Consider the following 12852-nt stretch of genomic DNA (forward strand, 5'->3'; position numbering starts at 1 on the left):
TTCAGGTTCATGTGTTTTGCTTCCTACCTTCGGGGGGCATCAGGGTCTTGTTGTTCTGGGCGCACCAGCCCACCGGATGCAGCTCGGCCGTCATGACATCACACCAGAAGTCGGCCTTGCGGTCGTCGGCGTAGCCGCTGAAGCGCAGCAGCAGCAGCTGGCCACATGTGGTGATGATGGTGGCCACCCAGTACGTGTCCGGGCTGCTCTTATTGGCCACTTCCAGCTTCATGCCGGGCTGGAAGCTGCTCTGCAGGCTGATCTCCACCTGCCGAGGGACGGAGATACGTTTTTTTAAATATAAAAAAATAAATAAAGGGGAACTCTGCTAATCCTATACACTTAAAGGGATAGTTCAATACTTTGGCAAATTCGCCCATTGCCATGATCCCTATAGTTTTAGGAGTAGGTTTGTTACCTTTAATTGTCGGTGCAAGCTGTTTTTAGAACGGCGGAGCACAGCCGTGAGCTGCTCAGAGCTACGCTACGGAGGCTAATGGGTTTTTTCTTGGTTTCCCTCATCAAACTCATCAAATACACAATCCAACAACTCCAAAACGCTCTGGTGGACAAGTTGTGACCTGCACATTCACCACGCTATGAGATAATAACAGAACGTTACCAGACAGAGTTGTTTTAGAGGAAAATTCATGCAAAATCGCTGATGCGTGTTCCCGTCGGGGGCAGTTTTTCATCAAGCAGTCTCTGTATTTCCCTCTAAAACAACTCTGTCTGGTAACCGTTCTAAAAATAGCTTGCACCGACAATTAAAGGTAACAAATCTACTGCTATGACTAAAGGGGGACATTTTTCCAAAATGTTGAACTATCCCTTTAAAAATGTCAGTTTGTGGGAAGTTATGCGCAGCTTGTGGAAAACAAACTGATTATGTCATTGAGGTCAATAAGTTTTATGCGAACGAGGCAGAGGCCTCGTCCGCCACTGACCCTGGTCACTTCTCAGTTTCATCATCTGTAACCGGATCATGTGGTTTCAGAGCTTGAGTCACACTTAGGACTAAAGGTCAGAGTGTTTTGACTTTTTCCTTTAAAAAAAAAATAATTTCTCTCTCTCTCTCACTCTCTCTCTCTTTCTAGAATATTCAGACAATCTAGGAACTAGAATTACGGCCTTGTGGTCGTATCCCTCCGCCGACCAGCAGGAAATGGCTACAATCTTACCCTTCCTGAGTTACAGCATTGAAATAATGGACAGAGCAATGTTACGTTATGTTATAATGTCACAATAAAGTTGACCTCTCACCATTTGGATATAAAATATAATCACATCTTTTTATCTCAGTAAAATTAGTGGATGAAGTTGCGAGGTGTGTTCACAGTGACCTTGAGCTTTGACCTTTGACCACAAAAGTCTAATTAAAGTTCAAGTTAAAGTTAATTTATGAGTTGAATTGGGTGTTTTTGCCAAATCTGAAGAATTTTCTCAAGACATTGCATAATAACGGGTTCTTTAACCTTCTCTAAAATGTAAAAAAAAAAAAAAAACCTGCTGCTCTCTACCATTATATGTGACTGCAAATAGTTTTTTCTGACTAAAAACAAGCATTTCAGGTGGATTCTGGGAGGTACGAAGTGTATTTTAGAGACTAAACGATCCATTAATGGATGAAGAAAGTAATTGTTAGATGCCGTTTTTACTCTTTCAGGCAGAAGATTGCGTGTTTTTGTTTTTTCTTTCAGGGCAGCAAAACCACAGGCAGGTGAAGTGAGCACACAGAATAAATGATAAAATAATCACAGAGCAGAATTAATGAAGACTTTTTTTTTCCAGAGCTCTGTAACAACAACGGCCTTTTCAAGTTTCTCCCCGGCACGGCACAGATTTATCGCCTCCTCCGGCCCGAGACCCTGAATGCAGCAGCAACATAATGCTGCGTTTCCACCGTAGCCACAGGCTGCCATACAAAAACTCTCGAGAACCCTACAAGCCCGACAGGATGTTCGCATTCAACACTCACACAGACGCACACACTCTCGAGTGAATGGAAAAAGCCAACATCTTAGAAATAAACACAATACAAATGGCCCCGTGACTTCCTGCTACAACAATGCAAACGTGCTGTATCACTCTGGTTGGCTTATGTAAGAGAGAGGGAGAGAGCTACGGGCAGCAAACACTGACTGTGTGTGTGTGTGGTGTGTAGTCATGTGTAGTGTGTGTGTTTGTGTGTGTGTGTGTGTGTGTGCAGGCCCAAGAGAAATCACTGTTTCAATTTGTCCAGGCAGAGAGAGAGAAAGAGAAAGAGAGAAAGAGAGAAAGAGAGAGAGAGAGGAAGGCTGCACTTTACTGAATCACATTTTTCTGGGGAATTCATGGTCTGTTTCCCAGTGACTCAATCCACTTACCAACAAGGCAATTTAGCTTCCCGAGAGACCCGAGCCGCTCAAATCGCCACAGTTTGTCCAACACCGAAGCCTCACTCACACACAAAATAAAAAAAACAAAAACAAAACAAGCCCTACATATTCTAATCTCGTCCTTATTTACACTCAGAGTGATGTGATGTAAGAAACTGGACGTAACGCGTGACGTTTCTTCTCGCTCCGCCCCTTCAGCAGTGAAAGCCGAGACGGGACGGGACGGGCCGGAAGGACAGCTGCTCTGTCCGTCAGCTGAGGTGGATAAAGACCTCGCGTCCAGGATCAACCATGCAGCGTTCGTTCGCCCATCTGGTCCCTATGATACTGATGCTGCTGCTGCCACGGTGATGATGATGATGATGATGATGATGTAACACAGTGACAGAGGCAAAAGCAAAACCGGTAATCATCCGGTAACAGGAGAAGGAGGAGGAGGAGGATGCAAAAAAAACTACAAGACTGGATCAAACTGATGTATTATTAAGGAAAAAAATCAAGTTGTCACAATCAGAAACATTTAATGTGGTGTATGTGTGCAAAAAAGAAGAAAAAAGAGATTGCTGAATAAGCAAAAGTACCAAAAATATGACAACACCTAAATATAAATAAAGATAAAATAAATTAAAATAGTAACTTGTTTCTAAAATATGATATCTAACATGAATATTTATGCTTTTTTTATGCCATGGGGTATTTATTGTCACTGTTTTTATTTATTCTCTAATATGCTTTTTACTATTTTATGTCTTGTCTTGTTGAATAATGATGTTTATTGTGCAGCTGAGAAACTGAATTTCCTTCGGGATAAATAAAGTATCTATCTATCTATCTATCTATCTATCTATCTATCTATCTATCTATCTATCTATCTATCTATCTATCTATCTATCTATCTATCTATCTATCTATCTATCTATCTATTTTCGTGCAGCTTTATAAACTCTTAAACATTTAAACATGCATCTCTATCTATCTATCTATCTATCTATCTATGTATCTATCTATGTATCTATCTATCTATCTATGTATCTATCTATCTATCTATCTATCTATCTATCTATCTATCTATCTATCTATCTATCTATGTATCTATGTATCTATCTATCTATCTATCTATCTATCTGAATGATTTTCAATCTGTTATGTGAATAAAAATTCAAACTACATTAAGCTTTACGCCAATCAATTAACCAATCAATCAAACTGTATCAGCAGCGCAGCAGCTTTCATACAGCTGAGTGCACTTCAAAGACCTTAACAGGCGTCTGACATGCTGCTGCTGCTGCTGCTGCTGTTGATGTGTGTTTAAAACACTGAAAGTAAAATAATTACTTCAATAATCACTTAAGGGACAGGAGGGTAACAGTGGGTCGTCTGCTAATCAGAAGCTTTGTAGTTCGATTCCCAGCTCTTGAATTGTGTGATGTCCGAACGTGTGTGAACGCAGCGCGGCGGTGCACTCTAAAGAGCTTTGACTGGTGTCTAAGACGAAAGCAGTGTTATATAAGCTCAGTCCGTTTTACCGTTTACAAATCCTCCCAAGCAGGAAAAAAAGAAAAAAAACCCCACTGAAGCTGCAGCAGAGAAACAAAAAAACAAAAAAAAAGAAAGAAAAAACCTTCAGTGTCGTCACCAAACCTGAGCTCAGACACCAAAACAATAATCAACCTGATCGTTAGCAACACGTTACCAAGGAAAGTGAAAACTCACGATGTAATTCTCAGTGTCTGATGCTTTGCAAAGCTTCATCTGAGCTGCTGTGTTAAATCTTCTATTTGTCTATTGCATCATAGATCATACACATGATGATGTGACCTTTGATGTGCTCTGGTCTCATGCTTCAGTCTTACAGTAAATCTTTAAAGGGATAGTTCACCCAAAATTCAAATTTCACTCATTATCTACTCACCCTCATGTCGACTAAGGGCTGGGAGAAATTTCAGAGTCCTTCGTGCAGCACTGCATGTCCATATGACGGTTGCGAACGGACACCACTTTTCTTCGTCCAAAAAGACACACCAAAAAAACATCCAAATACCTCCATACTGCTCGTCTGTAATGTCCCTCTTGTATTGAAGCCCCGACATGAGAAATTGTTCCGAAAAAAATTAAATAAGTCTATATTTTAAGCTTGTTTGTAGCGGAAGCTCCCAGTGTCTCAGTTCACTGCTCTTCCGGAACAATTTCTCATGTCGGGGCTTCAATACAAGAGGGACATTACAGACAAGCACTATGGAGGTATTTGGATGTTTTTTGGTGTGTATTTTTGTACGAAGAAAAGTGAGGCCCATTCACAACCATTATATGGACAAATACTGCTGCGCGGACCCCCCCGTAACTCTGAGAAGGCACGGAGGACTCTGAAACTTCTCCCAACCTTAGTCGACATGAGGGTGAGTAGATAATGAGAAATGAAATTTGAATTTTGGGTGAACTATCCCTTTAATGAAACGTTCCCTGACTCGGATTGTTTGTCCAAGGATGTTACCCGAGTCATTTTCTCAGACATGACACAGAACAAGACGTCATGCAACTGTTTTCACAACTTAAGTGAAGTCAACAAGTTATGTCAGCTTTGTTATGACGTCTCTAAAACACACACAAAGACACAAACATTAACATGCTAATATATATATATATATAAAAACACAGAACAATGGAACTGTCTCACGGGACGCAAAAAAGGGACGGACCCAGATGAAGACAGAAGCTACACCTTTATAGTTCATATTTACAAAAAAATACTGTTACTGTTCCTTTAAAATAAGAAAAAACATATACACAAAGAGTCAAATGTGCTGCAAATTCAGAAAACTTCATTAAGCTTCACTAACTGAACGAAACATGAGCTGCAAAAAGTCACAACACAACACAAGTGTTTCCAGGGATGAAAATAAGTGACGTACCAGGCTAAAGACTAAAGACTAAAGCTAACACAGGTTTTTATTATTTTATAGACATTCTCTTTTTTAATTTTGCTCTGTTTTGCCCTTTTACAGCTTTTATTGTGTTGGTGCATGTAAATTCATTGTTTGTCTATGTGTTTCTATATGCTGATCATAATCTCTATTGATGCATAGTTTGCCCTCCCTCCATTATTTATCTCTGTCCTGTAATTGATTTCCACTGTTTCTAAAAGCACTATTCAAGAAAAAAAAAAGAAAAAAGATGCTATACAAATCAAAAATTGATTGAAATATCCAATCAAAGCCTAAACAAACCAGCCTGAATCTGAACCTGTGTTTGTTTAAATCAACACAGACTCACAGTCAAAACAGCATCTGGCCACTTTGGGAACATTTAAATAACTTGGTTGGGAAGTAAATTCATCATGAGTCTGGCACCGCGGCCGTTCTGCCGAGCTCAGCATTTGGACAAAGAACAACAACGTTAGGCGGGAAAAAAGAAAAAAAAAAAGAAGAAACAATTAGCTGATTCAGTATTATTTTTGGAAAATCCCCTTAATTCAGTTACTCAGAAAACCCGCGTGTCTTGATGATATACAGCAGCAGCTTGTCTGGTCAGATCAGACACTGGACAGAAAAAAAACACAAAGCAGAGTTTGAACCTGGACTTGGATCATTCATCGGATCGGTCTGAACTGAACTGAACTGGGATCAGCATCGCTTCACTTTGGTATCAGATACAAGTTGAAACCTGGTGAATCAGAGCAGAGCACAGAACTGAGCCGCTGCCAAGGAAAACCAAAGGAAAACCAAGGGAAAACCAAAGGAAAGTACCTCTTCCACTTCATGCCACAGTCTCAGCTCTGATGCACTCATCAATCGATTCCTTATAACAAGTCCTGCGTTCTTTCTCTTTAAATCTGATGATTCACTTTTCTTGAGAATTTTCTTGACTCAGATTTCGGAGATAGAGCTCAAACAGCTGCGCACACACACAAAAAAAAGCTTTTCTCTCTTTTCTTTTCGTCATCAGGTGAATTTTATTTTATTTTTTTAACAAATCAAATCAGCTCCATCCCCGAGCTCTGCTGAGTGTTTGTGCCAAAATGCGAAGAGATTGCGTCAGATATCGTGTCCAAATCTGAAGATCTGATTTGATTCTGGCACTTAAGTTTGTAATCTTACAAACAATCTGCTGTTTCCAAGTATTTCTGACACTTTTACTCACTGAGCTGATATTTCAACACGCAAAACTGTTGGTTTATTCTGTCTCAGTCCAAAAAACACACACACACGCACACACACACACACATCATCCTGCCACCCAAAACACTCACTAAAACACCAAACATGGATTAATCCGCCACTGAAAACAAATGCACCATTTCCTCCTGAGGGAGTTGAGCAGCGCTTCCCCTAAAAACTTCAATAACCACAATCACTGCATTAAAGGAATAGTTCACCAAAAAATTAAATTCATTGTTGACTCACCCTCACGCTGATGAATACTCCGGAGTAGGTTTTTATTCCTCAAAGTGCATCTGGAGACCCGGGAGGCCGGTTTGTAGTCCAACGAAAACTTTATATGAGAGTCAATAGCACCTGACACAAAAAGGTCCATAAAACTACACAAAAACCATTTAATATTCCGCCATATAGTCCAGGGTTTACTCAAGCCGACGTCATTTAGGACATTTTTACAGCCTAATGTCCTAAACAACGTCGGTTCGTAAACTCTGGACTTGTATATCCCTTCAGGACACTTGGATTGCAGTGGACGAGCAGTGTGGAGAAATATTAAATGGTTTTTGTGTAGTTTTATAGACGTTTTTGTGTCGGGCGCTATTGACTCTCATATAAGGCTTTTGTTGGACTACGAACCGGCCTCCCGGGTCTCCAGATGCACTTTGAGGAATAAAAAACTACTACGGAGTATTCATTCATCAGCATGAGGGTGATTTTTTTTGGTGAACTATTCCTTTAAATTCTCTTTGTATCTATCTGCAGCAGCACCTGTCAGACAGGTACAACCATAACATCACATTACATTACATTACAATTAAAGACAGAGGCGTTTCACCACAAAGGGCTTCATGGAAACGTCACCAACGCTCAGGGATTGAAAAGAACAACGTGACTCATCTGTCATAGATTTGTTTAACCAAGAAGGATTAAAGGCTCAAAGGAAGTCAAAGTCATCACTGATATTACTATTACCTGTCCTGTTCACTTTTAAAGAATCACACAGGCATAAACGTACACCTCTTTTTTATATGTTATCTTATTATTTCAAAAAGAATAAATAAATAAACGATGCCATTCCTCCGAGTGAGGAGGAGGATAATTGCAAATATGAACTATTTCACCCAGCTCTGAAATTTCTGCCACCAAACGACTTCCCTCTGTGCTGTTTCCTTTCGTACGCCTCAGTAATTACACACAACTGTGTTTACAGAAGCGCATGGAGGTTGTCAAACGACTTGTGCGTCACGAAACGAAGCATCAGTAGTAACCTCGGCCCCGACCCGACCCCGTGTGTGTGTCATTAAAGGATTTCTGCAGATGGTATTTCACCTGCAAGAGGCTGTGTTTAACGGATCACCGCGGCGATGGGAGCCATGGTGATGGTGATGATGATGATGATGTGCGACGGTCGGACACTCACGTGTTTGAAAGTGGTGTGGGGGGCGGCGTTGGCCCCCGTCTCCTCCATGTACTCCTCCCAGTTAAACTCCGCCTCCTCCTCCATGGACTCTGCGTCTGAGTGGACAGAAGCTCCCGTCAATCAAAACTAAACTAAAATAAACATTGCACACACACACAGGAGGCAATTAAACACAGAAAGTCAGAGTGTGTGTTTGTGCACTGCAAAAACTCAATATCTTACCAAGAATATTTGTCTTATTTCTAGTCAAAAATGTCATTTCTAGTCAAAACAAATCTCATTATACCTCAAATAAGACTCATCACATCAAAAAGTAGCTTGTTTTTAGACACTTTTTACTTCTTTCAAGCATATTTTCAATTGAAATAAGTAGAAAAATCTGATAGTGGAGCAAGTTTTTCTTTCTTATTACAAGCACAAAAAAAACAAAAAAAAGTGAAAATGATCTAAAAACAAGTTGATTTTTAGGTGATGAGTCTTATTTTAAGTGGAAAGAGATTAGTTTTGACCAGAAATGAGACATTTTGACAAGAAATAAGACAAATATTCTTGGGAAGATTTTGAGTTTTTGCAGTGTGTGTGTGTAACGAGAGGAAGCTGCTGTTTTGATGGAGTTTATTTCTATTCACTCATGCACACTCACACACACATAACAAACAGAACTAACTATTAGCACCCTGCAAACACATCTTGTGTCAAACATTGCACATTTTCTTCTCATTTAATTGTCAAACACACACATGCACTTCTGCACAGTCGTGACAAACTACAAACTTTTCTTCCTGTGATCTTCAAAAATTCAGAAGTTTTCCTTCAGTATCAAAAGTAAGTGAATCTTTGTTTCTACGAAGTTTCTACACTGCAAAAACTCAAAATCTTTCCAAGAATATTTGTCGTATTTCTTGTCAAAATGTCTAATTTCTACTCCAAACTAATCTCTTTCCACTTAAAATAAGACTCATCACCTAAAAATTTACTTGTTTTTAGATCATTTTCACTTGTTTCAAACAAATTTTCATTTGAAATAAGTAGAAAAATCTGCCAGTGAAAGCAAGTTTTTTGTGCTTGTAATAAGGGATAAAAGCTTAGCAGATTTTTCTACTTATTTAAAGTAAAAAATATGCTTGAAAGAAGTAAAAACTGTCTAAAAACAAGCTCTTTTTTTAATGTGATAAGTTTTATTTTAAGTATAATGAGATTTGTTTTGACTAGAAATAAGACAAATATTCTTGGTAAGATTTTGAGTTTTTGCAGTGTAATAAACACGATTTCTTATGTTGCACGTTCACTAAAATGTAAACAAATAAGCGTCGTCTACATCTGACCCACTTGTGTGCTATATACTGACTGGATGTGGATGTGGTGCAGTCAGTCAGTGCCTAAAATAAACCGTCACAGTCGACTCTTCTGTTTTATTCTATCAGGAAGTGATGTCATCAAACGTTTTCAGGTTATCTATTGAGGTTTCTCTGCTCTTCTCATTAGGAGGTGGACAGGAAACATGAGCAAACATGTGTACAATTCATGTTTTACCACTATCCCAGATTTTGTTTTCAGTTTTTTTCCCCTCCCCAGCAGTGAGCATTTCCTGCATTTCCTCTGTGCAATGCATTATGGGACATTCAGTGCATTAACAGCAAAAGAATCTGTTGGCACTTTTTAACTGAAGTGTAACCACATAGAAAAGTGTGAAATCTTGACACACTCAAACCTACGTAACAACTGCGGAGTTGGGACACGGCTAACGACTCCTCCTGCTTCGTATACATCCAAAATAACAAATTATTATCACTAACATCTTCACCATTAATAGGAAAAAGAAAAAAAAGAAAAAGCACACACTGGCGGTATCTCGTAGTGTTGCATCATCTGACACATTCTGTAACACATACTAACTAACCAACTGTAATAGCTTCAGTTTCACGCTTTTCTAAAGACTTGAAACAGGCTGATGCCGAGAAATGAGACGCTAACGAATCCTGAGGTGCCAGAAGAGACAATCTGGTTCTGTTAGACATTTTAAACCCCTGGATAAGTACAAAAAAGGGACAACTTTTCCCCTAAATTATGCTCTATTAATATTTATAATACCATAAATACAGCACATGCATTAACCTGCAAATAAACAGAACGAACACTGAAGGTAAAATCTAAAACTTTGATATCTACACAATAGAAAAGCTGATTAACAGATGGATATTAAAGGGATAGTTCACCCAAAATTCAAATTTCAGTCATTATCTACTCACCCTCATGTCAACTAAGAGCTGTGAGAAGTTTTAGAGTCCTCCGTGCATTCTCTGAGTTACAGCGGGGGGTCCGCGCAGCAATATTTGTCCATATAATGGTTGTGAATGGATACCACTTTTCTTCGTCCAAAAAGACACACCAAAAAACATCCAAATACCTCCATACTGCTCGTCTGTAATGTCCCTCTTGTATAGAGAGCCTAAGCGGAAGCAGGAAGTAACGGCGCCATGGGACCTCAACTCTGAAAAACTCGCCATTCAAATGAATGAGACTGAACATTTTATTTCGTGATCCGATTGAATTGCGCCATGAGAAAAAAATATGTCCTCTACCTGTTTAAAACATCACGTTTCATGCCGAGAAATCAGCCGTTTATCATAAAACGGCAACAGAAGAATGTATTTTGTGTAAAGACCGCTCTACGGACTACAGATCTGTGTCCCACAAAAAATACGTCACCAACTGACACAGGAAAGGGCGGCATTTGGTGTGTGACGTCACCTACGCGACTTGTAGTCTTTCTGCTTACAGATTCTTCTGAATTTTATTCTACAATAGCTTTACAACAAACGGCTGATTTCTCGGGATGAAACGTGATGTTTTAAACAGGTAGAGGACATATTTTTTTCTCATGGCACAATTCAAACGGATCACGAAATAAAATTTTCAGTCCTGTTCATTTGAATGGCGAGTTTTTCAGAGTTGAGGTCCCATGGTGACCGTTACTTCCTGCTTCCGCTTAGGCTCTCTATTGAAGCCCCGACATGAGAAATTGTTCCGCTGGTCTGTGCAAATCACGCGAGATTTGCACTGACACAGGAAGAGCAGTGAACTGAGACACTGGGAGCTTCCGCTACAAACAAGCTTAAAATATAGACTTTTTTTTTTTTTTTCGGAACAATTTCTCATGTCGGGGCTTCAATACAAGAGGGACATTACAGACGAGCAGTATGGAGGTATTTGGATGTTTTTTGGTGTGTCTTTTTGGACGAAGAAAAGTGAGCACCATTCACAACCATTATATGGATAAATACTGCTGCGCGGACCCCCCCGTAACTCAGAGAAGCCACGGAGGACTCTGAAAGTTCTCACAGCTCTTAGTCGACATGAGGGTGAGTAGAAAATGAGTGAAATTTGAATTTTGGGTGAACTATCGCTTTAACCACTGACCCATCTAAAGGTCGTCTTTCCAGAATAGAAAGATTCCTCCCTTCCTCATCGTTCACCTGATCTCACCTGAGAGGGGGCGGGACGGGGCAAATAGAAAGCTATACTGTAGGCAGGCCTCACCTGTGTTCACCTCCTCTTCTTTCCCATTGGTGGAGCTGTAGGCCTTGACCGTGGTGAGGGCCAACGGCTGCTCCTGAGCACGAGACTGCTGCATCCTCCGTTTCCCTGGCGAGTGTCGACTTCAGACCTGAGGCGTCTCACTTCCTCCTCACTGCATCTCTCTCTGTCTGTCTTTTTCCTTTGTAGCCCTAAAGGAGGAAAAAAAAAGTTGAATTAATGCTCTAATTTCTGCAGGATTCTTGCAGAAGCGCCAGCCTTTTTTCTTAAAGTAGCGTGACAGTTCATAAAAGATTTAAAGTTCACCCAAAACACACACACACCCACTATTAAGTAAGAATTTCCCTGGAAAAGTCATCCTGCAGACAGGAAATGATGCACTTTTGCATCTCCAGTTTCTTCAGAACAAACAAAAGAAGAAGTGGGTGGTTTTGCATGAGCGACGGCGGCGGTCACTGTGGCTGAGACGGGCAGGAAGAAATACATGCCACCTCCAAAAAGCTTCAACTTTAACGCTGTTTGCACAAGAAACAGCTGATCAGATTCTGCTGCTGCTTCGTGTGTGCACTGATCAAACAAGACATTAAACACACACACACACAGACACACACACACAGGACCAAGCTTCAGCATCATTAAAAGCCGAGTGGAAATCCTGTTACTCTGTCTCTTACTCTGTCGGTTTTATGCATATCGTCTCCCGGCTGCATGTATATTTGCATACCACAGGATTTAAAAAAGAAAAAAAAAAAAAGGAAAAAAGAAAGAAACGCTGCATGTGTGTGTGATAAACCAATCAGAGCGCGACATACTGTAGTAGAAAAACTGGAAAGGCGCGAGCGAGCAGGAGAAGGAGGATGGTGAAATTGAGCGACCTGACAGTAAAAAGCGAGGGAGAGCAGAGAGAGAGAGAGAGAGCTGCAGAGCTGCAGGCGGGATATGGAAGGTGGAAAGAGGAAGTGCGACGATAAATATGTATCATGACATGTACAGAGAGGGACACGTTGCCCCTGAGATCACCACGACGACGACACGCTGCTGCTGCTGCACACAAACCAGTTCAGATCAAGAAAAAAGCCAAAAGTGAAACATGATGCAAACTGATGGAAAAAAAAAAAAAAAAACACATCGACACCTGATTGTGACTGATTGTTTCATTTGTCGACACTTTTTTTTCCACCAGCAAAGTGTTTTGTTGTTTTTTTTCCCCTCCTCGACACTGTGATTAATCACCGTGCTGCAAACGGATGACGTGATCAATCAATCAATCAATCAATCAATCAATCAATCACTGATCCTGATGCGTCTCTCATCCTCTAATTAGTGCCGTCCTGAGCCGACAGTTTTATCAGTGTATAAATAT

At 40.3% G+C, this 12852-nt stretch overlaps 1 protein-coding gene across 4 annotated transcripts in view; it reads right to left on the minus strand.

The window, feature by feature from the left end:
- Positions 1 to 12852, minus strand: part of sfmbt2 (Scm like with four mbt domains 2) — a 64359-nt gene that overhangs the window by 44622 nt on the left and 6885 nt on the right. For 3 of the 4 annotated variants that reach the window (XM_085768889.1, XM_085768887.1, XM_085768885.1), the window contains exons 2-4: positions 11493 to 11663; positions 7953 to 8047; positions 28 to 268 (exon numbers count right to left, since the gene is read on the minus strand). In XM_085768889.1, the coding sequence (XP_085625015.1) occupies positions 28 to 268; positions 7953 to 8047; positions 11493 to 11586 (430 nt within the window). In that variant the 5' untranslated portion in view covers positions 11587 to 11663. Of the gene's footprint in view, positions 1 to 27; positions 269 to 7952; positions 8048 to 11492; positions 11681 to 12852 lie in introns of all 4 variants that reach the window. The other variant, XM_085768886.1, reaches the window with a different exon arrangement.

This window comes from Trachurus japonicus, chromosome 23 (genome assembly GCF_045865225.1).
Source record: "Trachurus japonicus isolate A0001 chromosome 23, Traja_1.0".
NCBI lineage: Eukaryota > Metazoa > Chordata > Actinopteri > Carangiformes > Carangidae > Trachurus > Trachurus japonicus.